Source organism: Stomoxys calcitrans, chromosome 5, assembly GCF_963082655.1.
Source record: "Stomoxys calcitrans chromosome 5, idStoCalc2.1, whole genome shotgun sequence".
Taxonomy (NCBI): domain Eukaryota; kingdom Metazoa; phylum Arthropoda; class Insecta; order Diptera; family Muscidae; genus Stomoxys; species Stomoxys calcitrans.
In genome coordinates this window covers 101,464,682-101,492,069 of record NC_081556.1, presented here as the reverse complement: position 1 = coordinate 101,492,069, position 27,388 = coordinate 101,464,682, and the positions used below count along the sequence as shown (strand labels likewise).

Here is a 27,388-nt window from a genome sequence, read left to right as displayed (position 1 = left end):
ATTTTAAAATCGCCCTTTATTTATTTTCCTACAGCACTTTAAAGGGGAGAGCTCTTTTTCTGCTAATTTGTTTGGATGCCATTCTGACGAACTATCTATTTGGGAAATTTTAAAGAGCTAGGTGGGGACTAAAAGATAGGCCAGTGTGGATGCGGTGAAGAAAGCCATTGTACGGTATTGGGCGAAGATACCGGCAGGTTAAATTTGTGCTGCTTCCAACTACATTTTTGACCGGCTCAGAGCAATGGCCAACGCAAAAGGTGGAAATATCGAGCGAAAGTGTATGGATTTTGAAATGTAAATTACCTCCATAACTTTTCTCACTTGAGTCAATAAAAATATTTTCACTCAAAAAATTCAAACTATCAAAGACTGAATTCGTAGCACTTCATGTATAATTATATAATTCTGACAACTGCAGCGTTAACCGGAGCATGACACATGGTTTAGATCCCCAACTTTTGCCAATGGCAAGTGTTCCTTTCTTGCCATTTCCAATATAATGGAATTGAAGCTTAATTTCCTGTCCAGTTAAATACCCAGGTATTTTGCACTTTCAGTATATGGAAAAATCTCTTCTCCCAAGATAACTATGTGCCACCGTGGCTAACTAATACCCTCTACCACCCACATCAAATCCGCTTTGGCTTAAATTGGGTATATGAAGTACATTTGCAGATGAACTAGGTTAATTTAGGTTAGGCAAGAGTGGCAGTCTATTTCCAAACAGTCTCACTTAGACAATTTTAGTACATTGTGATAATACAATAGCGACAGACCATGCCCTGATGAAAATCGAACCCACAACACCGCACAGGTAATCCGAGCACGCTATCAACTCAGCTACCGGGGCGACCTAGAAGAGCTAAATTGATCCAAAATCTGATATAAACTGTTTTCATCAAATTTTCATTTTATCATTCGAAATATGCATTTCCGACCCCGTAAAGTATATATAATATTGATCAGCGTAAAAATCTAAGACAATCTAGCCATGTCCGTCCGTCTGTCTGTTGAAATCTCGCTACAATCTTCAAAATTAAAGATATTGAGCTGAAATCTTACACTGATTCTTTTTTTTTTTGTCCATAAGCAGGTTAAGTTCGAAGATGGACTATATCTTGATATAGCCCCCATATAGACCGACCCGCCGATTTAGGGTCTTAGGCCCAAACAGCCTCATTTATTATCCGATTTTGCTAAAATTTGGAACAGTGAGTTGTGTTGACCAAACGACAACTTTTTTCACTTTGGCCCTGATCGGTCCAGATTTGGATATAGCTGCCATATAGATCGATCTCTCGATTTCAAGTGTTGGACCCATGAACAGTGAGTTGTATTAGGCCCTTCGATAACTTTCTGCAATTTGGACCCGAATCGGTCAGGATTTGGAAATAGCCCGCACATAGACCGATCTCTCGATTTAAGGTCGGTCTTGGGCCCATAAAAGGCGCATTTATAGTCTGATTTCGCCGTTATTGGGGAAAGTAAGTTGTGTTAAGCTCTTCGATATCCTTCTTTAATTTGGCCCAGATCGATCCAGAATTGGATATAGCTGCCATATGGAGCGATCTCTCAGTTTAAGGTTTTGGGCCATAAAAGGCGCATTTATTTTTCGATTTCGCCGAAATTTGGGACAGTGAGTTGCGTTAGGCCCCTCCACACCTTTCTGCATTTTGGCTCAGATGGGTCCAGGTTTGAATATAGCTAACATATCGACCGATCTTTCAATTTAAGGTCTTGTGCCCATAAAAGGCGCATTTATTGTCCGATTTCAGCAAATTTTGGAACAGTGAGTTGTGTTAGGCCCTTGATATCTCCCTGGGCCAAATCGGTTCAGATTTGGATACAGCTGCCATATAGACCGATCCCCCGATTTAAGGACATGGGTCCATTAAAGGCGCATTTATTTTCCAAATTCGACGAAATTTGGGACAGGGAGTTGTGTTAGGCCACTCGATAACTTTCTGCAATTTGGCTCAGATCGGTTCAGATTTGGATATAGCTGTCATATAGACCGATCCCCCGATTTAAGGCGCAATTATTATCCGAGTTCGCCGAAATTTGGGACAGTGAATTGTGTTAGGCTCTTCAATGGCTCAGATCACTTCAGATTTGGGTATAGCCCCCATATAGACCGATCCGCCTCATTTATTATTCGATTGTGTTGAAATTTGGGACATTGAGTTGTGTTAGGCTCTTCGACATCTTTCTGTAATTTGTCCCAGATCGATCCAGATTTGGATATAGCTGCCACATAGACCGATATCTCGTTTTAAGGTTATGGGCCCATAAAAGGAGCATTTATTGTTCGATTTCGCCGAAATTTGGGACAGCGAGTTGTGTTAGGCCACATCCAACATTCCTCTTCGATTAAGTCCAGATAGGTATAGATTTGGATATGGCTGCCATATAGATCGATCTCTTGATTTAAAGTCTTGTCCCCGTAAAACGAGCATTTATAATCCGATTTCTTTGAAATTTGACATAGTGACTTATGTTAGGCTTTTTGACATCCGTGTCGTTTACGGTTCAGATCGGTCTACATTTGGATATAGTTACCAAACAGATCAATATTTTGTTCTACAAAATTGAACAATGAGTCGACCATTCAATGTTCGTGCCCAATTTGGGCACGAACATTGCAGCTATATAGCTTCGATATAGCTGCGATGAGGGCATAAATTATTCATTTTTCTCCGGATTATGACGAATGGTGGTTTACATATATACCCGAGGTAGTGGGTATCGGCCCGGCCGAACTTAACGCCTTTTTACTTGTTTAAACCTCCAGAGTGAACAAATATTATCCGATTTGGCTGAAATTTTGCGTGGAATTTTATATAATGACTCTCATGAGTGCAAAGTAAGATCAAAAGCGGCCTACAACTTGGCTCCTATTTAAACTGATACTTCTTTGCAAACGTTATTCATAAAACATGACATAAACCATCCATGCTGGAGGCTATATACGCCTTGACTCGACCGAACTTAAAGCGATTTTATTTGTCAAAAATGATTTTAAGAAATGTGAATTTTTATACCCACCACCATAGGATAGGAGAATACTAATCTAGTCATTCCTTTTGTTATACCTCCAAATATTCGTCTAAGAACCCATAAAGTATTATGTTCTTGATCGTCTCGACGCTGTGAGTCGATCTAGCCATGTCCGTCCGTCCGTTTGTCGAAATTACGATAGCGGTTGAACGCATAGAGCTAGCCACTTGAAATTTTGCACACATACTTAGTAATGATGTAGGTCGTTGGGTATTGCAAATGAGCCATATCTGTTCAGATTTAAATATAGCTCCCATATAAACCGATCTCCCGATTTGACTTCTTAAGACCCACGTAGCCGCATTTTTTGTCCGATTTGGCTGAAATTTTGCATGCGGTGTTCAGTTACGACTTCCAACATTTGTGACAAGTATGGTTTAAATCAGCCCATAACCTAATATAGCTCCCATATAATCCGGTCTCTCGATCATCCTTGTTTGGTTCTTAGAAGCTTCAATTTTTGCTGCTTTGACAGAAGTGTGGTATGTAGAATAAAATTATGCCCTCCAGCTAAACTTGTTTTGTATAAATTTTTGGCAGAATCTATGGTGGTGGGTTCCCAAGATTTAGCCCGGCTGAAGTTAGCATGCTTTTACTTGTTGTGACTCAAACAATTTTGAATTTAAATTTCCTACTTTTCGTTGCATCCTAAGAAAATGAAATACCCTTTGTGCAGATGAACTCAAAGTTAACCTTCAGTTGGCACTTCACTTGCCTTTGCATTTAATATTTCTATTATGTTTTCTTATTTTGTAAACTTGTCATGACTTTTTTGCCCCCAAAAACTAATGGTTTTGGCCTGTTGCTTTTCTTTCTATGGTTTTTTTTTTTTTTTGTACAACATTCAAGGTTGAGGAGATGCGGCGCAAGAAGGAAGCACAATTACGTCAATACGTCTTTTTTCAACTACGTGTCCATCTTAAGAATGGTAGTGATTTAGTGGCAATGGACAAGAATGGTAAGTTATCGCAAGGAAAAAATTTCACACAAATTCAATTTGTTTTGCAGTGTGCAGCCCCATTATCCATGGTTTGCCATGTTTCCGTTTTTTTAAATTGATTAAATTTTTTTTTCTGATTCCTCTTCCTCTTTAAGGTCTAAGTGATCCTTATGTAAAATTCAAAATGGGCGGCCGCCTTTTACATAAATCACGAACCATTCATCGAGATTTGAATCCAGTATGGGATGAAGTATTTGTGGTGCCAATTGAAGATCCCTTCGAGCCAATTATTGTTAAGGTAAGATTAAGATAAGGCACATAAGAGCAAAGGTACTTTGCCAAATGAATTTCAATTGTGTGGGCAATTTTGTTGATTGCCCAAATAAATTGGAATATTTACAAAATAGATTTGTTAAACAAGGAGCAGCAGAGGTTTCATAAACACAAACCATTTTTAATATTTCTGGCAAAGACTTAAAATGAGGGAAAGAACAACTTTGAGCTACCGCAAACTGTTAATGAAAATTGGCAAAAATTCAAATTTCTGAAAATGGTTGAACCGATTTTCATAAAATTTTCACAGATGGTAGAGTTTGAGCCCCCGGTGAAAATAGGATACTATAATACATTTTGATATCAGAAGGGGGTGCGGACCCTCCCCCATACCCGAATTTTCAAAAATGCCAAATCTCGGAGATGGGATTCAAGCGAAATTTTGTATGTCACCTTATGGTGTTCCAAAAACATGAAATTGGTATAAAATTTTGGGGTCAAATAACCTGGGGGATGCCCCATCCTAAAACCCAACCGAACGGACATGTTTACCGATTGGGACGATATGGGTATCAAACGAAAGGTATTTTGGAGTAGAGTACGAACTTGGTATACAAATTTTAAACTAAGTGTTCGAGGGGGTCCCCTACCCCCAACAAACCCCCCAACAGGACACTTTGGGGGTGGGAGGTACACCACCCCCAAAATCATCACCCAACAGGACACTTTTACCGCTCTAGGCAATATGAGTATCAGTACGTACTTGACATGAAAGTTTCACCTTTAACGTCGGGGGGTTTCCCACCCCCATAAACATCACACAACAGGACACTTTCACCGCTTTGGGCAATATGGGTATCAAATAAAAGGTATTTAAATGTAGAGTACAAATATGACATAAAAATTTATTCATTGGTGTTTGAGGGGCCTCCCTACCTCCAACAACCCACCAGGAGGACATATTTACCGATTGGGACAATATGGGACTCAAATGGAAGGTATTTGGGTGAAAATAGGTTACTACATTTTTTGATATCCGAAGGGGGTGCGGACCTTTCCCCATACCCGAATTTTCAAAAACGCCAAATCTCGGAGATGGTTGCACCGATTTAAGCGAAATTTTGTATGTCACTGTATGGTATTCCAAAAACATAAAATTGGTATGAAATTTTGGGGTCAAATAACCAGGGGGGATGCCCCATCCTAAAACCCATCCGAACGGACATGTTTACCGATTGGGACAATATGGGTACCAAACGAAAGATATTTTGGGGTAGAGTACGAACTTGGTATACAAATTTCAACCTAAGTATTCGAGGGGGTCCCCCACCCCCAACAAACCCCCCAACAAGACACTTTGGTGGGAGGTACCCCACCCCCAAAAACACCACCGAACAGGACACCTTTACCGCTCTAAGCAACATGAGTATCAGTACGTACTTGAGAGTACGTACTTGACATGAAAATTTCACCTTTAGCGTCGGGGGGTTCCCCACCACCAAAAACATCATACAACTGGACACTTTCACCGCTTTGGGCAATATGGGTATCAAATTAAAGGTATTTAAAAGTAGAGTACAAATATGACATAAAAATTTATTCCTTGGTGTTTGAGGGGCCTCCCTACCTCCAAAAACCCCCCAGGAGGACATATTTACCGATATGGGACTCAAAGGAAAGGTATTTGGGTGAAAATAGGGTACTAAACTTTTTATATCCGAAAGGGATGTGGACCCTCCCCCATACCCGAATTTTCAAAAACGCCAAATGTCGGAGATGATTGCACCGATTTAAGCGAAATTTTGTATGTCACCTTATGGTGTTCCAAAAAAATGAAATTGGTATAAAATTTTGGGGTCAAATAACCAGGGGGGATGCCCCATCCTAATACCCACCCGAACGGACATGTTTACCGTTTGGGACAATATGGGCATCAAACGAAAGGTATTTTGGAGTAGAGTACGAACTTGGTATACAAATTTCACCCTTAGTGCTCGAGGGGGTCCCCCACCCCCAACAGGACTTTTTCACCGCTTTTGGCAATATGGGTATCAAATGAAAGGTATTTAGAGTAGAGTACGAACTTGCCATAATAATGTGGGGGGAGGTACCCACCCCCAAAAACATCATACTACAGGACACTTTCAAATATGGGTATCAAATGATAAGTATTTAAAAGTGCAATGACATAAAAATGTATTCCTTGGAGGACATATTTACCGATTGGGACAATATGGGTATTTGGGAGGTAAATAAAGTACCTTGCTAGCCGTTCCAAGTGGACCGATCGGGACAATATTGGTTTTAAATGAAAGGTATTAGAGAGTAGAATACGAATATGATGTTAATAATCTATGTACCGCCACAAGCCCAATACCGCATCAAAAGTACCGCCCAAAAACAAAAGTTGACCGACCGGGACCATGTTGCGCTCCAATGAAAGGTATTCCAAAGTAGACTACAAATATGATTATCGAGCAATTACCAAGGGGGCCACTCCAAAATCCAAATCGTCCCAGGTGGGCATATAAGACCATCATGAAAGGGGTATGTCAGTAGAGTTCAAGTTCAATGTGGATATAAGGATTCAAGTATCTCGGTCACGTCCTGTTATCCTGCCGTTCAGCAGGGCATGTAGATCGTCTTTTGGGTCTTTTAGCAACCCTCTCCTCCGCATAAAAACAACACCAAACTTTCATGTAGGACGCAAAAAATGTATTGTAATCAAATAAAAGGACGTGTCAGGGGCAATCCCCTCACCCTATCCTACAAAAAAAAAGGAATTAAAAATAATATATGAAGGCCGATCAGGAAAAAATAGAATAGCACTATAAAGGTCTTTGGTAGTAGAGTACACCTTTTACTCTCAAATTGGGATAGACATAGGAGGACCCGAGGATCTTTAAAATGACAACGCAAGGGGCAGCTTTAAAATATCATTTTGAATGTGGATAAACAATAAAAAAAATAATTTGCGTGGATTTGAATTATTTGATTGTCACCTTCAAAATGCTTGAAATTATGGAGCTTAAACAAAATCGTGATCTAGCACGATGATGATATCATTTCAGGGTCCGCCCCCCAAACTCCCTTCAAACCGGCCATGTTTGCCTACTATGGCAATAAGGAGCTAAAATAATAGGTATTTGAAAGTAGGAAACGAATTTGAAATCCAATTTTGAGACCAAGTGTTTGGGGGTAGTCTCAAACAAAATCGTCCTCTAGCACGATGATGATATCATTTCAGGGTCCGCCCCCTAAACTCCCCTCAAACCTGCAATGTTTGCCTACTATGGCAATAGAGCGCTCAAAGGATAGGTTTTTGACAGTTGAAAACGAATTTGATATGCAATTTTGAGGCCAAGTGTTTGGGGATAGTGTCACCCCATAAACTCCCCCTAAAGTAATTGCAATTGCGACTCAAATAAAAGAAATTTAACTGTAGACCACGGTGATGATATTTTTTTGCGTGGGTGGCCGCTCCACCCTACTTACCCCTCAAACTGCTCATATTTATGGATTATGGCAAAAAGGGGCTCAAATCTGATATCTATGGCCAAGTGTTTCAGGGACGACTCATCTCATAAACCCCCCCTGAACCACTCATTTATACCGACTATAGCAATATGTAGCTCAAATTTGGTTTTTGGGAGTATAGTATGAATTTGAAATCCACTTTCGGTGCAAAGGGTTTGGCTACTCCAAGCCACCACCAAAACTAAACGAATGAAGTAGATCTAACATTTAAACTTTAACGGGTGGACCCTCTCCTTACCTTTTTTCAAAGGTGGGATGTCAAGGGTGGCCGCCCCACCTCCAAAGCCAGCCAAATGGAAATTAAAACAATATTAGGCTCAAAGGAAAGATATTTCAGACTAAGCGACGAATTTGATACCTGGGGGTCCACCTCATTCCCAAAATCATCCCCCTACCGGTCATATTTACCGACAACAGCAATAAAAGTCTCAAATGGAAGAAAATTGGGAGTAGAGCACCAATGTGATATCCAATTTGGGGCGAAATATCTGAAAGGCCGTACCAGCACCCCCAAACTGGGCTTTTTTCCTGACATTGCCAGTATTGGGCTTACTTAATATAAGAGAGTGGAAGAAGGCGCAGAGGAGAGGCCCCTGTTCATGATTGTACAGCATAAAACACTTGCAATTTATCTCTCAACTGAATTCTATGCAAAACAAGTCAAAATTTATATTCATAAGAAGCAAAAAAAAGTGAGAGCGTGCTAAGTTCGGCCGGGCCGAATCTTATTTACCCTCCACCATGGTCGCATCTGTCGAGTTCTTTGCGCAGTATCTGTTTTAAGGCAAATAAAATATATTGAATAAGGACGGAGGAGCAGCTACATCAAGTTATAGTCCGTTTCGGGCATCAAGAAGCGAAATCGGGAGATCAGTTTATATGGGAGCTGTATCAAGTTATAGATCGATTCTGACCATATTGCACACGTATGTTAAAGGCTATGGGAGGAGCCGTTGTACAAAATTTATGCCAAATCGGATGAGAATTACACTCTCTAGAGGCTCAAGAAATCAAGACCCAAGATCGGTTTATACGGCAGCTATATCAGGTTATGGACCGATTAGAACCATACTTCGAATAGTTGTTGGAAATGATATCAAAACACTATGTGCGAAATTTCAGTCAAATCGGACGAGAATTGCGCCCTCTGGAGGCTCAAGAAGTCAAGACCCAAGATCGGTGTATATGGCAGCTATATCAGGTTATAGACCGATTTGAATCATACTTAGCACAGTTGTTGGCAGTGATATCAAAACACTATGTGCGAAATTTCAGTCAAATCGGACGAGAATTGCGCCCTCTGGAGGCTCAAGAAGTCAAGACCCAAGATCGGTTTGTATGGTAGCTATATCAGATTATGGACCGATTGGGTTATACTTGGCATAGTTGTTGGAAGTGATATCAAAACACTATGTGCAAAATTTCAGTCAAATCGGACGAGAATTGCGCCCTCTAGAGGCTCAAGATGTCAAGACCCAAGATCGGTTTGTATGGCAGCTATATAAGATTATGGACCGATTAAAACCATACTTAGCAAAGTTGTTGGAAGTAACATCAAAACACTATGTTCAAAATTTCAGTCAAATCGGACGAGAATTGCGCCCTCTAGAGGCTCAAGATGTCAAGACCCAAAATCGGTTTGTATGGCAGCTTTATCAGATTATGAACCGATTGGGTTATACTTGGCATAGTTGTTGGAAGTGATATCAAAACACTATGTGCAAAATTTCAGTCAAATCGGACGAGAATTGCGCCCTCTAGAGGCTCAAAAGTCAAGACCCAAGATCGGTTTGTATGGTAGCTATATCAGATTATGGACCGATTGGGTTATACTTGGCATAGTTGTGGGAAGTGATATCAAAACACCACTGGCAAAATTTCAGCCAACTTCCGCCCTCTAGAGGCTCAAGAAGTCAAGACCCAAGATCGCTTTGTATGGCAGCTATATCAGATTATGGACCGATTGGGTTATACTTGGCATAGTTGTTGGAAGTGATATCAAAACACTATGTGCAAAATTTCAGTCAAATCGGACGAGAATTGCGCTCTCTAGAGGCTCAAAAGTCAAGACCCAAGATCGGTTTGCATGGCAGCTATATCAGATTATGAACCGATCAGGACCATACTTGCCAAAGTTGTTGGAAGTGATATCAAAATACTATGTGCAAAATTTTACTCAAATTGCGCCCTCTAGTGACTCAAGAAGTCAAGTCCCAAGATCGGATTGTATGGCAGCTATATCAAAACATGCACCGATTTGGCCCATTTACAATCCCAACCGACCCACACTGATAAGAAATATTTGTGCAAAATTTCAAGCGGCTAGCTCTACTCCTTCAAAAGTTTGCGTGCTTTCGACAGACGGACAGATGGACGGACATGGCAAGTTCGACTTAAAATGTCACGGCGATCAAGAATATATATACTTTATGGGGTCTTAGACGCATATTTCGAGGTGTTACAAACATAATGAAGAAATTAGTATACCCCCATCCCATGATGGAGGGTATAAAAATCCCATTGAATTATGGTCAATTGAAAAATACTCAAATCTCATAAACTGGCATTTCAGTGTGCTTCAATATAAGCCACCCTTCATTCAATTGCCGCTTAGGCTAAAAATATCCCCCATTATTGGACCGAACAAAGATCCCTCATCAGATTGTCATTTGTCCCCGTAATGGACGAAACACTGAAAGGCAAATTAGGGAACACATTTTGCGGAAGGGGCCAGCAAAACCAAGAGCAAGCCAAAGCAACAAAAAATTTATCCTGCTCAATTTTCTGACACGAGTGCGAAAAAAAGTTTCATAAATTATGTTAAGAGTTGGCTTCTGTTTAGTGTACGATAAATGCCAAATATTAAATATATGATGACATTGAGGATGGAACAGGGGGTAAAAGGAGAAATGTAAAGTAATGGACAAACTGAGCATATTAACTCAAATAGACTACCTTCCGTTTCCACCAAAAAAGAAAACAAAAAAGTGAGTGCAAATACAAAGGACCTAAGAAAAAAAAAAACAACGAGATGGCATAAAGTTGATGTCCAGCTATTGCAAGGGATAATCCAGTTAGGGAACAGTGAAGTAAATGCTTTCTTTTTTCTTAAAAATACCCCTAGATGTCTTGTTGTGATAATAATGATGATGTTGATGATGATAATGATGATGACAAAGACGAAGGCGATGAGATCATATGCAAAAGGCTAACAGGCTGCCAGAGGTAGGGGGTTGATGTCCTATGATATTTTTTATCCTAAATGGCGAAAAGTGCGACACAACATTGTCTGTTTTAAGTTTTCTTCTATATTCAAATGAATGTCTGGCGGTCCTTGGCCTTTGTTCTTAAATATTTAATATTGTGAAAACATTTAAATGTTAAGCAGTTTCAAATTATTACAGAGCGTCTTTGGCCAACCCAAATTTGAAAGAGTCCTTTGGGTGCAGGCAAGTGACTTATTTATTTGCTCAAAGGCCACAAAAGTTACCCAAGCATAGTGGCTGTTTACTATGACCATTCTCGCCTTCTTAATTTTCTGTTGGGACGTACGAGCAGTCTGAACCTGTGTATAATGTTAGTTGAGAGAAATGTAGAGGTCAATATCTATTGGGTTGCCCAAAAAGTAATTGCGGATTTTTTAAAAGAAAGTAAATGCATTTTTAATAAAACTTAGAATGAACTTTAATCAAATATACTTTTTTTACACCTTTTTTCTAAAGCAAGCTAAAAGTAACAGCTGATAACTGACAGAAGAAAGAATGCAATTACAGAGTCACAAGCTGTAAAAAAATGTGTCAACGCCGACTATATGAAAAATCCGCAAAGACTTTTTGGGCAACCCAATATGTGTATTAAGGTTTTTGAATAATGAAATACATTGTCCAATTTTCGTTTTTATCTCTTTCGAGTCGAGCTCAATAATCGGAGATTTTTATTGCAAACGGAAAAGTAAAGCCAGAGATGGCACCACACACCATCCACAAGGGGTACGTTTCGTCTTTGTTTAGAAGACTTTTCAACCATTTAAGGTGTGATGGCTTCAAGGGCCGTGCGTTTGTATATATTTTACTAGCCGAACCGGGCCCGCTCCGCTGCGCCTTCGTTTACTTATATTGGTGTATGAATTCTCTCAGAAGGTTTTATGTCATTTAAGTTTGGGTGATAGATGTACCCCATTCTTAAAAGACTTCTATATGGATGCTGGGAAGGACCCCAGGATGGTGGTTGGTAGGTTAAGGGGGTGGTGTGGACCCCCAGAAACAAGGTCCCGAAAGTGGCCCCATATTGCCATAGTTGGAAAATTTTCTCCACTTATGTTCAATTGAGGGGTGTTTTCTGGGGTGAGGAGGTCCCCCAGACACTTAGCCCTGAAAAAATATCAGCATCGTGGTCTACTCTCAAAAACCATTTATTGAAATTCCATATTGCCATTGGTTTAAGAGGAGTTTACAGGATGGGGCGTCCCCCAAACACATGGCCCAAAATTGGTTATCAAATTCGTTTTCTAATCTCAAAAGCCTCATTCATTTGAGCATCATATTGGCATGGTCGAATAATATTGCGTTGCCCAAAAAGTAATTGCGGATTTTTTAAAAGAAAGTAAATGCATTTTGAATAAAACTTAAAATGAACTTTAATCAAAAATACTTTTTTTACACTTTTTTTTCTAAAGCAAGCAAACTGACAGAAGAAAGAATGCAATTACAGAGTCACAAGTTATGAAAAAATTTGTCAACGACGACTATATGAAAAATCCGCAATTGCTTTTTGGGCAACCCAATATTTATCCTTTGGGGGATGTTTTGGGAATGGGGTGATGTCCTAAATACCTGGTCCTACATTTGAATATCAAATTCGTTTTCTACTCCCAAATACCTTTATTTGAGCCCCATATTGTGGGGGGTATTTTGGGAAAGTGGTAGACCCCAGAAAATTGGTCCCGAAAGTGGGTATCAATTCTTATTCTGCCCCCTAATACCTTTCATTTAAGCCCCACATTGACATGATCGGTAAATATATATGCCCGATTTAGGGGCCCCGAAAAATTAATCAGTAACGTGCTCTATTCTCATATATTTGAACCCCACATTGGCATTGTCCTAAAAATTGGATATCGAATTCGTTTTCTAATCTCAAATACCATTCATTTAAATTACCCGTTGCAAAAGCCAGCAAATATGTTCGGTTTGGGGTATGAGCCCTAAACACTATGAATATGAAGCTCCACTGTCTTGAAGACCCAAATTGTCTTGGTGAGCAAATACGTCCTATTTGGGGGTTGATATGGCGGTGGGACGTCCCCTAGACAGTTGGTCTCTAATATTGATATCATTTGGGGGGTGTTTTGGGGGATGGGGCGGCCACTCAGTGACTTGGCTTTGAAAATATATATCAAATTCGTGTTCTACTCTAAAAAAAAACTCTTATTTGAGTCTCATATTGCAATGGCCAGCAAATACTTCCTATTTGGGCGGTATTATGGGGGTGGGTTGACCCATAGCACTTTTCCCGTGTACTGATATCATATTTGTGCTTTACTTTCAAAGACCTTTTATTTGAGCCCCATATTGCCATGGGGGATGTTCTCGGTGATGGGTGGTCCCCAAACACATGGTCCCACATCTGGATATCAGATTCGCCTTCTACACTCAATTACTTTTTATTTCAGCCCCATATTGCCATGGTCAGTAAATAAGTCCTGTTTGGGGGGTGTAGAAATAAGTCCTGGGTGGAGTTTGGGGAAGGGGTGGACCCCCAGAAACTTGGTCCCACATTTGAATATCAGATTCGTATTCTACTCGCAAATACCTTTCATTTGAGTCCCATATTGCCATGGTCGGTAAATATGTGCGATTTAGGGGTGTTTTGCGGGTTGGGGTGGTCTTCCAAACACTTAGTCCGACAATTGGATATCTGATACTTTTTCTAATCTCAAATACCTTTCATTTGAGTCCCATATCGTCGTGATTGGTCTATATACAAATCTAGTAAGTTCTGGGGGTGGGGCGGCCCCCCGTAGATACCCCATGCGAAGTTTAAATACTAAATTTTTGTTTTTAGGTTACTATAAGAGATCACACAAAATTTGGCTTAAGGAGAGATCAGGAGTTTCGAGATCAGGAGTTTCTGAAAATTTGGGTAAGGGGGAGGGTCCCCCCATATCTAGTAAGTTTTGGGGATGGGGCGGCCCCCCGTAGATACCCCATGCGAAGTTTAGATACCAAATTTTTGTTTTTAGGTTACTAAAGAGAGCACACAAAATTTGGCTTAAATCGCACCACCCATTTCCGAGATCAGGAGTTTCTGAAAATTTGGGTAAAAAAAAAAAAACCATCCATGACAAATTTCGTGGTAATTACTTCGATCTTAGAAGTATAAATCGGGCAAAACATATATACGAGATCCATATCTCTATGTGAACAGACTTTCATCATAATCAAATTTTGGACCACAAATGTGAATGTCCAAAATGTCGTATCGAATGGACTGTAAGAATAACCTGTACCATGATTATGAGAATATATGGACTCACATACGAACAGCAAGACAGACGGACACACCCAAATCGAGTCGGAAAGTGATTCAGATTCTGTGTCTATTAACCCTCCTTCATAGCATTGCAAGGTTGGGTTAGGTTAGGTGGAAGGGTGCGCGACTAATAACTTCGGTTGCTAGCCGCTTCCCTCGGAGACATTGGTTCGAGTGACTTCGTAGTAGAAGAAGGATTTAAAGACACCATAGTGCGGTGCTAGACAGCAGAAACGGCTGAAAAATAAAACCAACGCACTAGAAAATTAAGAGGGCAGCCAGACGGAGAAATTCTCACCGGTGAGAGTATGGTCCAATTCAGGAGTCTACCGAATTCATTCCTTCCAGAACGGCAGAATAACTAATTGTATTAAAGGAATCGAGGTAAGGAGAGAGGTTTTCAACCATTTTCCTTCGTCTTCTCCTCGCAATTGCGAGAGCTGACGTTACAATAACCTTCGAATTCAAATCAGTAGTCTGAAGTTTCCTTAGTCTGAAGTTGTCCGATGTTTCCTTAGCCCCAGGATAAGCGACAACCCTTTCCGCTAAATATTTGGCCACAGGGCCTTGGTCACGCTGCAACCAAAAGCACACTCGCGTTCATCGTACCAAGAAGCTCTCGCAGCTAAGAACTCAATGGTTCTTTAGCATTATCTACGCTTCAGTTGGTTGGAATAATCAATAATGGTTTGCTACTAAAACCAATAACGGTAATAAGGCTAGTACTAAACGGTACTAATAATTTAATGTTTCATCCATACTATCCGGAATTGTTTTTGTACCATACGGTGTTGCTTTACTATCAATACTGTATGGTATTAAAGTTAGTTCGTTTGGTATCAACTTTTCTCTGGGTGCAGATCCTAACAGCCTTCGACAGGAGTAATGAACATGCACTCCCCACTCGAAGCTTAGCTTAACGTTTCTTGTCTAGATTTTGCACATGTGCTTGGCCTCCAGAGACAATGGCAGCTCCACCCTTCAACATAAAACACCCAGCCTCCCTTTTCTGATAAAAAAAACACCAGTTCAGTATTTCTGGGGTTTGTGCAATGCCCATTGGGCCATACAGACGCCTTACTCAACGCCCCCTGATCGTGGAAGAAAACACCTTAAATCGAGAGATCGGTCTATATGGTAGCCATATATAAACTTGGACCAATTTTGGTCATCTTCAAGAAGGATACCAAGGCGCCTAACACAATTCATTATCACAAATTTCGGCGAAATCGGACAATAGGTTAGGTAAGGTTGAAAAAGGGTGTAGGATGGAGCAGCGACCTGTTTCATAGGGTTGCATGCGCATTCGTCGCACACTCCCTTAACTCGGACTGCGTCGACCCGAAAGGCTTTGGGTTAATTAATTTTATTAATGGCAGTCCTCTGGCCTTTGCCGACAAATTGTCTGCCCTTTCATTCCCCCTTATTCGGTTATCGCCCGACACCCAAACGATGCGGATTTTGCCATCCTCAGAGAAGGCGTTAATCTCCTTCTTACACTGCAGGACGGTTTTTGACCTTACCATTTTGATTGTTATTGCCCTTATGGCAATTTTACTGTCCGAAAGGATGTTCTCACTCGACTTCCTAGCGTTAGCACCACACCACCTCATGCATTCCGTGACCGACCGGATCTCCGCCTGTTGAACCTTATTATGGTCAGGCAGTCTAAAACAGATCTCAGTCTTCTCTGGGTTAATATTCAGACCTCTGGGTCTAACCCAGTCAATTGCCATATGCAAGACTCTTTCGGCCTTTCTGCATAGCTGGTTCGGATCCTAATCGGACAATTATGGGTCCAAGACCTTAAATCTACAGATCGGTCTATATGCCAGCTATATCGAAATCTGGACCGATCTGGCCAAACTAAAAAAGGATGTCGAGTGGCCAAACACAATTCACTGTTTCAAATTTCTGCAAAATCGAATAATAAATGTAGCTGTTATGGGTCTAAGACCTTAAATCAGCAGATCAGTCTATATAGGGGCTATATCAAGATATTGTCCGATATAGCTCATCTTCGAACTTAACCAGCCTATAGGCAAAAAAAAAATCTATGCAAAGTTTGAATATGTCTATTTTTAAAGACTGTAGGGTGATTTCAATAGACTGACTGTCGGACAGTGGGACGGACATGGCTAGATCGTTCTATGGTTCGATTATCCATAGCAACCCAACTTCAGTTGTGTTGCCAACAGACAAATTTGCTTTCAAGATTACTTTTTCTATATTAAATTTCAGCTCAATATCTCTAGTTTTGAAGACTATAGCTCGATTTTTAAGACGATCAACACTATATAGGGTTGGAAATGGATATTTCGATGTGTTGCAAACGAAATGACAAAATGAATGTACCCCCATCCTTCGGCCGAGCCAAATCTTGGGAACCCACCACCATGGAGTTGCTAAAAATGTATACAAAATACCGGTTTATATGGGAGCTATATCAGGTTATAGACCGATTTGGACAGTACTTGGCACAGTTATTGCAAGTGATAACTACATGCAAAATTTCAGCCAAATCGGACAAAAAATTGCGGCTTCCAGGGGCTCAAGAAGTCAAATCAGGAGAGCGATTTATATGGAAGCTAAACCAAATCTGAACCGATATGACCCGTTTGCAATCTCAATATTAAAGATCTGTACAAAAATTCCAGCGGCTAGCTTTACGCATTCGACCGCCATCGGGATTTCGACAGACGGACGGGCGGCCATGGCTAGATTGATTAAGAACTTCGAGAATATATATACCTTATGGGGTTTTAGACGAATATTTTAAGGAGTTCAAATGGAATGACTAGATTTGTATACCCCCATCCTATACTGGTGGGTATAAAAGGGCCACTCTTCTTGGAAGATCTCAGAATCCTATCAATGGCCATAAGCTACAAAAGAAGGGTAAAAAGCCTAACCTGGCAAAATTCCCCCAATGGTGCGTTGATAATTCTGCCTTTCAGCATTATATCAACCCATTTCACCAAAAGAGGGAGAACCCTAATATCCACCTTCCGACTAAATGTTACTTCGCCTACTCCAAAATTCCCTTTGATGTAGTACTGTCAATTGGCCGACCCGATCATCGAGGCAGTCCCTAATACATGCCTCAAATAGTCTCCCAATGGTCTTCAAAATGAAGGATGAGAGACTGACTGCTGTTATCCATGAAAATGAAAACCAGCGGAAGAAGTAGATATTAAACAGTGCCGGGTTTATACCCCACCTGGGAACTGTGCACCTTGTGCACCGACTTGTTATCCCTCCATACATGTCAGGCTACCACACAAATGATTTGCCATCGAATATTTAAGGCCTGGCCGGAGAGATGTTTGGGGCTTCCCAAGCAGGATGGGTAACCGTTCCGAAAGTTTTCGATAGATAAAGAGTTACGCGAACCGTCCTATGCCACTCAAATGATAGGTATTTGGGAGTTGAGCACGATGTTCATACCCAATTTCGGGAGAGCACACTGGGGCTCCACACCACCCCCTAAACCCACCACCCAACACCCTGGGGCCTTCGCAATCCCAAAATCCCCATGGCAATATCAGGCTCAAATAAAGTCTTTTCTGAATGTAGAAGACTAAAAGCTCTTTAATTGTCGAAAATAAATATCCAAAGGATAATTTTGTTCCATATAAAGTAAAAGAAGGCGCAGTGGAGCGGGCCAGGTTCAGCTATTTTACCATAAAACAGAGAGAGCAGCACATTTCGAAAGATTTACCGCACATTAGTCAGTCGCCCACTTATTGGGTCATAATGTCACTTTAAAATTGGGACTTTATGACCAAAATTTTGGGTCCTTCTTTCATTTTAGTTTGGGGTGTTTTTTTCATTTCGTTGCGGTCTTATTTCATTTTTACTTTTTAGGGTCTCTTTTTTTTGGATTTTATTTCATTTGCCATTTTGAGGCTTCATTACATTGGGGCCTTATTTCATACCACCACCATATACACAGAACTCCCAATTTAAGTTCTCATAAAAGACGTAATTGTTTACCTATCCTCGCAGAAGTTTTGCACAATGAGTTGCCTTAGAGTCCTCAACATTCGTACCGAATATGGTTTAGAGCCATATATACCGGGAACCCGATTTAAGTTCTTGGGACTATAGAAAGCTCAATTATAAGCCAATTTTGTTGAAATTTGGTGCAGTGAGTTGCATGGGATCCCAACACATCCTTCCCGAATATGGTCGGACCATATTTGGAACTACCATATACATAGCGTTGATTGATCTCCCGAGTTACGGTCTTGGACCCATATGAGGGTTACTTTTTGCACTATTTCGTCCGGCGCTCAGAGGTTATGAAGTCGGGTGGTCGGTCGATGGTGAGAATTATGGGGAAGTGGTCTGACCCCAAAGAGATGACCGCTTGCCAGGATACGTCACTCAAGAGATCAGGGGATACAATGGAGATGTCTGGCGAGCTGCTGCACCTCCTCGTAATCCTAGTGAGGGCATCCTTATTCACCGTGCAAAATGTGGAGCTTTCAATATGCTCTGCCAAAGCTATGCCACGCTGGTCGTTACCATGAATTATGATCCGCATTAAAGTCCCCAAGAAACAGACGTTTATGGCCAGATAGTAACCCACTTATGTCAGAGTTGTAAGCTTGGCCATTAATCGGGACACAGCTACGACACAGGCAGTATGTACACGTTGTATAGCTCTATCTCGGCAGTACCGGACCTGACTGCTATCCCCATACACTTCATGTAGGGGTCACTAGCGCCATGCGCAGGCGAGATAGGTCTATATTGCACGGAATGGTGTATCACGAAGGCCAATCCCCCACCTCCATTCCTTGAGCGATCCTTACGTAGTACATTATAACCGTGACAACTGTGTAAGCTGCAGGTGTTGGTCAGCTTTGTCTCCTGATTGGGGATATGAAATCCACAGTCTCATCGATCTTACCCCGGAGTCCGTTGCAGTTTAGCTGCAAAAACGATACACTTATTCGGGCTGGGATGCTGCCATTGCGTATATTGCCGTACAGGAGAGGTCGGGGGGTCACATAGTCCGAGGACGCAGAAGGCGACGACGACGACGCTTGTGACCCACTGCTGGCTATGTTCGCACAGAACCTTGTGACATAACCAGTATGACTATACTCTCGTAGTGAAGTGAGGCCAGAGCAAGATCGGAAATGTACCCACTCCGTGCAACGGTTACACCTCACCGACACCGACCGATGATGGAGGCGGTTCTGGCAAACCGAACAGAACCAGGGTCCGGGGTTCTTTTCAATCCCGACACTGAGCAGAAGCGTGCGGAGAAGGCACTCCGGGATGTGCCTCTCCCATGACGAAAAAAGACGAACACGTACACTGAGGCGGCAGCCCTTGCCGATGAGGTCAATCCGGTGGGTACAACCCCCCCGACGCCTGTACCAAGCTTAGCCCACATTGGCCCATATTTCGACATTGTGGAGTTTTCACCGAATTTTTAAGAAATGTGCTTAATAAATATGTAGGGTGGTGGGTATCCAAAGTTCGGTCCGTTCTAATTTAACGAATTTTTACTCTTCCTATGTTCCCTCTGACTCAAGGCGTTTATCATTTCCCCTTTCAAAGAGACCTTCAATTCCATATAATCTCTTAATGAGTTTATGTATCTCCCACTTTATGTTATGGTTGTCATCACAGAGACTTAAAGAACTTGTTATGACATTTCAAGGTATTTCTCGTACTCCTTCACTGACCATTTCATTAATATTTCCTTTGCTATGGCATGAAAAAAAAACTAATTAATATTCTTTTGAATAATAATTACAACAAAATTAAGTTGTCCTTAGTTTGTCAAAGTTTAATTAACTTTTTGGCAGAGATTCATTTAGATGTCGTTATACATCAAGCACCGAAAACACATTTTCCTCAAGGTCCATATAAGCAAGGAAAAACACTTTAATTAACATTTTATTAAATTTTTGCCATTTTTTCTTTGCAGGTCTTTGACTATGATTGGGGTCTTCAGGATGATTTCATGGGTTCGGCGAAAATCGATTTAACTCAATTGGAATTGGGCATAGCAGAAGATGTGAATTTGGCTTTGCAAGATGTCAGTCATCCGGATCGGCCAATGGGTGAGATACTCATCAATTTAACGCTATGGCCAAGGAGTCAAGAAGACAAGGAACAGGTAGGTGGTGATTTGCCTCCTCATGGGAAATGTGTAAAATAAACTGAATGCGATGATGCCAGAAGCAAAAGAAAAAACAAAGAGAATCAATATCTGCTTTCATCTTATAAAGACGCTGTAGTATTTTGAGTAGATTATAAATCAAAGGCCATAAATCATCAATTACAAGTATATCCCTTCAACAGTTTGTATTCATACACTTCCTGAAAGTTGCCACAAATAAATAAGAAGCAACAAAAATGTATAAAGTGCGGTCTGGAGGAATTTTAGATCTATTATCTTCTTCTCTTCTATTATATAACAAGTAAAAGAGTGCTAAGTTCGGCCGGACCGAATCTTATACACCCTCCACCATAGATCGCATTTGTCGAGTTCTATGCTCGGTATCTCTTTTTAGGCAAACAAAGAATAATGTATAAGAACCGTTATGCTATTGGAGCTATATCAAGTTATAGTCCGATTCGGAACATAAATGAATGCCGAACATTGTAGAAGTCATTGTGTAATATTTCAGTTCATTCTGGTAAGAATTGCGCCTTGTATGGGCTCAAAAGGCAAAATCGAGAGATTTTGCCTTTTGAGCTTGCCTTAGGAGCTGTATCAAGCTATTGATCGATTCAGACCATATTGAACGCGCATGTTGAAGGTCATGAGTGAAGCCGTTGTCCAAAATTTCTTCCAAATCGGATGAGAATTGCGCCCTATAGACGCTCAAGAAGTCAAGATCCCAGATCGGTATATATGGCAGCTTTATCAGGTTATGAACCAATTTGCAGCATACATAACACAGTGGTTGGAAATGATACAAAAACACCACTTGTAAAATTGTAAAAATTTGTAAAATTTCAGTCAAATCGGACGATACTAACGCCCTTTAGAGGCTCAAGAAGTCAAGATCCCAGATCGGTATATATGGCAGCTATATCAGGTTATGTACCGATTTGAATCATACACAACACAGTTGTTGCAAGTGATACCAAAACACTACGTGCAAAATTTCAGTCGAATCGAACGATACTAACGCCCTCTATAGGCTCAAGAAGTCAAGATCCCAGATCGGTATATATGACAGCTACAATATATCAACTTATGTACCGATTTGCGCCATACTTTGCACAGTTATTGGAAGTCATAACAAAACTCCTCTTGCAAAATTTCAGCCAAATCGGATGAGAATTGCGCCCTCTAGAGGTTCAAGAAGTCAATATCCCAGATCGGTATATATGGCAGCTATGTCAGATTATGAACCGATTTGAATCATACATAACACAGTTGTTGGACGTGATATCAAAACACCACGCACAAAATGTCAGTCAAATCGGACGATAATTGCGCTCTCTAAAGGCTCAATAAGTCAAGACCCAAGATAGGTTTATATGGCAGCCACATCAAAACATTGACCGATTTGGCCCATTTACAATCGCAACCGACCTACACTAATAAAAAATATTTGTGCAAAATTTTAAGTGGCTAGCTTTACTCCTTCGAAAGTTGGCGTGCTTTCGACAGACAGAAGACGGACGGACGGACATGGTTAGATCAACTTACACGACGATCAAAAATATATATACTTTATGGGGTCTCAGACGCATATTTTAAGGTGTTACAAGCAGAATGACGAAATTAGTACACCCTTATCCTATGGTGGAGGGTATAAAAATGAAATTGTTGCGCTCTGTTTGTCGATTTGTTTGTTTGTCTGTTCCGTATAGACTCAAAAACGGCTGAACCGATTTTTATAAAAATTTTACAGATGGTAGAGTTTGAACCCGCGTTGAAAAAAGGGTGCTACATTTTTTGATATCCGAAGGGGGGGCGGACCCTCCCCTATACCCAATTTTCAAAAACGCCTGATTTCGGAGATGCGTGCATCGAAATTTTGTGTGATACCTTATGGTACCCCAAAAACACGAAGTTGGTATAACATTTTTAGATCAAATAACCTGGGGAGACGCCCCATCCCAAAACCCACCCGGACGGACATGTTTACCGATTGGGACAACATGGGTATCAAATGAAAGGTATTTAAGAGTAGAGTACGAATTTGGTAATTTGGAGATGCGTGCACCGATTTAAGCGAAATTTTGTATGCTACCTAACGGTACCCCAAAAAACACGAAATTGGTATAAAATTTTCGGCTCAAATAACCTGGGGGGACGCCCCATCCCAAAACCCACCCAGACGGACATGTTTAACGATTGGGACAATATAGGTATCAAATGAAAGGTATTTAAGAGTAGAGTACGAATTTGGTAAACAAATTTCGCCCAAAGTGCTCAGGGGGTCCCCCATCCCCAACATACCCCCCAAAAGAATTCTTTCACCGCTTTGGGCAATATGGGCATCCAATGAAAGGTATTTAAAAGTAGAGTACAAATCTGACATATAAATGTATTCCTTGGTGTCTGAGTGTCCTCCCCTCCCCCCAAAAAAAACCCCCGCACGGACATGTTTACCGATTGGTGGAATATGGGTATCAAACGAAAGGTATGTAGGAGTAGAGTACGAACTTGGTCTATAAATTTCGCCCAAAGTGTTCGAGGAGGTCCCTCAGCCCCCCAAAAACTCCCAACAGGACTCTTTACCGCTTTGGTAAAAATTTATTCCTTGGTATCTGAGGCGCCTCCCCAGCCACCAAACATCTGATATCCACTTTCTACTTTCAGAGCAAAGGGTTTTGGCTACTCCAATCTAACCCCAACACCAAGAGAATGAAGTAGATCTAACATCAAATCTGATAACTGTTTTATTGCCAGGTGTCACAGGAACGACTCACCTAAACTCCCCCTAAACTATAATTGGCGGACTCCCCCGATACCCTATTTTCAAAAACTTCAGTTCTCGGAGATGGGTGGGGCAATTTAAACTTTAGTTTGTTTATAATAACACAAAAAGAGAAATTTGGTATCATCATTTAGGGTGGGATACGTAGGGGACCGCGCCACCTCCAAAGCCCGCTAAATGGAAATACAAACCAAATGAAAGGCATTTGGGAGGAGTAGAGCTCTGAAAGGCCGTACCAGTACCCCCAAGCAGGAATTTCATGGCTGTGCCACTATAGGGCTCACATAAAATGAGACATTGAAAGAAGGCGCAGCGGAGTAGGCCCTGTCCAGCTAGTTAATATATATTTTTACAAAATTTTGTCAATATGGAATGAAAAATACTATATCCAGATAGAGTTTTTTTCAGGTCAATATTATGGTAATGGGAGGTCAGGTCAGTATTGGGAGCCACCGTGGTGTATAGGTTAGCTGGCCCACCTATCGTGCCTAAACGCACGGGCTCAAATGCTGCCGGCGAGAACCCCATAAAACATTTTTCAGAGGCGGTTATCACTCACTCACCACTAAGAGATATACTTCAGGAAGCTCTACGTGCAACAGCAAAGTGGGCTACCGAAAGTGGTCTGGGTATAAATCCTTTGCAAGACAGAAGTAGTTCTTTTCAGCAGGAGATACTAGTTACCTACTGTGGAACCTGTCTCCTTGGGTGGAGAGAATGTTCCATTTACAGAAAGCGCGAAATACCTGGGTGTTTTGCTGGACAGGAAACTTACCTTCAAATCCAACATTTTGGATAGGGCAAGAGAGGCCACTCTTGTCCTATACATCTGCAAGAGAGCCACTGGCAAAAGATGGGGATTTAGATTATGCTTCAGATGTCAGACCGTTTATGCAATATGGTGTTGTGGTCTGGTGGACGGCGCTTCAAAATCCACCTACTGCTCAACCGGATCCAAAGGATGGCTTGTTTGTGCATCACAGCCGCACTGAGGACGACACCATCTGATGTACTGAATTAAATGCTACATCTTATGCCTCTGGACATTGTGGCTACCCAAATTGTAGCGACCACTGCCGTGAGGTTAAGGGGCTTTCTCACTGGTTATGTGGCGGCCACGGACACTGTGTTATACTTGATACAATATACCATGTTCCAGGCGGTGTGGATTAGACCCTACCTGAGCCGCTTTTTAATAAAAATTATTGTACCACTATTTCTGATAGAACCGATTGGAACTACGATATCCCTGGTAACAGAAGTTACATACGGATGGTTTCAAACTAAAAGACCAGGTGGCCTTTGTCAGCAACCACTTTCGCAGAAACTTTAGGGATATCCAGGAAGAAGAGGCTATAGAACCCCTTCTGTGGGTCCCGCACTAGCTGTTAGAAGGAGTTCCACTTTAGGTTCTCATTTCTTTAAGAACCTGTCTGATTTAGCGGATTTGAACATTCGCCCCTGTTCCTTAGTGGAATAGGGGCGAAAAATTGCACAATTTGCAATTTTTTGAACATTCGCAAGCGATCTGATGGTTTAACTGTAGGAACTAGAAGGCATCTTCCTTCTGCTGTTCCTGTGGTATCGCAATGCACGAAGACGTCTATGTGAGTCTGATAGCAGACTGCCACTTAACCTAAGCTAACATATCACCTCACCAAATGCAGGCAACATTTGTGAATATTTCAGCCATGTACAACTTCTCAACAAAGAGATGACACTTTTCAGTGACACGCCTTTGGGACTGAGCGTAAAACAGGAGGTCCCCTTAGGGCAGCACTCAATTGATATTGTGAGAAGTTAGTTTCCCTCTGTTTTCTCCCATTATTCGGGATGTTCGGGATAACTAATAAAAAACGTTGAGTCCAATTGGTATGCTTAACATACTGGCCTTAGTAGTGGTGTAGGGCAAAACAAGCCGGAAACAATTCCTTTGCACAATCCTCGATTATCTTTGACGGAATTCGCTTAAACACTTATTTATGGTTTCCACTTCCAAGTTAGCGAATGAATAAATGAATGATTTATGTCCTAGTCTTGGTTTCCTCAAGTTTCTCGCTCAACACTGGTAGTGTGATTATAAAACCTATTTACCATAAATAATTTCCATACAACTCAATGCGTACTATTTGCTTACCGACAAAATATCTTCATTATCACGTTGTATCTAACGTCTCAAATTCGAATGCTGTGGTTGATTTGCCATTGCTTTGCTTTGGGGCTCTGTGGGTAGGCGCCTCATACCTCGCCTTGTGTCAGTTGGCTTTGATCGAGAAGCGTTTTAAAGCTCTGTCTGTAGCTGCAGTACAAATGTGGTTATGTAATGTCACTCACTAATGGTCTCGACTATTGGCAATGACAGCCAACTTCTTCTTGTCACTTCTAATTCAACTGAGGACCAGAGAACCTCTGAGACAGCAGAAACAACTGTGTAATGTTTAATGTCCTTAAACGTTGTCACTGGGAGTAGGTGTTGATGCCTGCGCGAACATAAGGTGCAGGAAATGTTAACAAAGGCGATTGTCGTTTAAAATGAACGCAAGTTATGTAAATTATAATTTATACACCATAATGAAAATGTAATGGCTTGGGAATCGAGTCGTTATTGTAGCCATTAATGGCAATACGATTAAAATCCTGCAGGATTTTATAAATAGAGAATAGCTTGTTTAAAGTCTAACTGGAATATGTTTATTATGTTAAAGGAAAGCAGAGTATAAAAGAGGCTTCAATAAAATTGTGGAATAATATAAGGGGTCAGTGTTGCCGCACAAGAAAATTATTTCTTTCCAAAATTTCAGAAAAATACACATTTAAGGATGTGGTGGAATGGCTAAGAAATAATGTCATTACGACGATTGGCATAAATATCTCCTCAGACAGTCAGGCAGCTATTAAATCCCTGGAGAACATATTTCTTAATTCCAAAACCGCCCTCGACTGTCGCAGATCTCCCAACGAGATGGCTGAACAGTTCAAAATTCACCTGTTCTGGGTGCCTGGCTACAGAGATATCCTTGGGAATTGTAAAGAAGATGAGCTTGCGAGACGAGGATCTGCCTTACACATTCTAGGCGAACTGGAATGTGTGGGTATGCCTCTAGCGACATGTGAGCAAGGATTTCAGCATCAAACCCGAAGGGAAACGGATTATAGATGGTCACAAAGGAGGGGGTTTTGATTATTCCAAAATTATGTGATCTAATCTGGACTTGAGTAGGTCTACCTCTTGGTTGTCGAAGGGGTTCCACTTTAGGTTATCGTTTCTTTGAGAACTTGTCTGAGTTAGCGGATGTGAACGTTCGCAAGTTGTTGGCCTTTTTAAAGCGATCTGGATGGTTCAAAGGTAGGAACTAGAAGGCATCTTCCTTCTATCCTGAGTCTGATGGCAGAGTGCTACTTAAACCTAACCTAACCATGCCCTGAATCGGTCCATAACCTGATATAGCTTTAATAGCATGGAGGCCTACATTGAGAACCCAGGGACTAAGATCTGTTTTAGACTGCCTGACCATAATACGGTCCTGCAGGCGGAGATCCGGGCGATCACGGAATGCATGAGATGGTGTGGTGTTAACGCTAGGACATCGAGTATGAAGATCTTCACGGACAGTAAACAAGCCATAAAAGCAATAACAACCAGGACGGTAAGCTCAGCAACAGTCTTGGAGTGTAAGAAGGATATTAACGCCTTCTGTGAGGTTGGCACAATCCGCCTCGTTTGGGTTCCGGGCCTTAGCGGAGTAACTGGGAATGAGAAAGCAGACAATTTGCCAAAGTAAGCCAGAGAACTGCCGTCAATAAACTTGTTTAACCCGAAGCCTTTCGGGTCGACGCAGTCCGAGTTAAGGGCAAGGGCGACAAATGAGCATGAGATCCTGGGGAACAACGAAATGGTTGGTAGGACGACAAAATTCCTATGGAGGATCCAGATCATGAGAAGACGAATAACCTCTGAATGGAAGTAAGAAGGAGGTCAGCATAGCTTTTGGCGTCATAACGGAACACATAGGACTACGAGCTCACTTATGTGAAATAGGTTATGATGAGACGTTGGAGCATTTTCTATGTTATGGGCCGGCTTTCGCGGCTAACAGATACCGGCACTTAGGTGGGGACG

At 41.3% G+C, this 27,388-nt stretch overlaps 1 protein-coding gene across 2 annotated transcripts in view; it reads left to right on the top strand.

Moving 5' to 3' along the window:
* The window catches only part of LOC106089158 (multiple C2 and transmembrane domain-containing protein), a 202,384-nt gene that overhangs the window by 150,461 nt on the left and 24,535 nt on the right, over nucleotides 1-27,388 (top strand). For both annotated transcript variants that reach the window (XM_059370379.1, XM_059370380.1), the window contains 3 exons: nucleotides 3,910-4,018; nucleotides 4,156-4,298; nucleotides 20,292-20,483. In XM_059370379.1, the coding sequence (XP_059226362.1) occupies nucleotides 3,910-4,018; nucleotides 4,156-4,298; nucleotides 20,292-20,483 (444 nt within the window). The remainder of the gene's footprint in view (nucleotides 1-3,909; nucleotides 4,019-4,155; nucleotides 4,299-20,291; nucleotides 20,484-27,388) is intronic.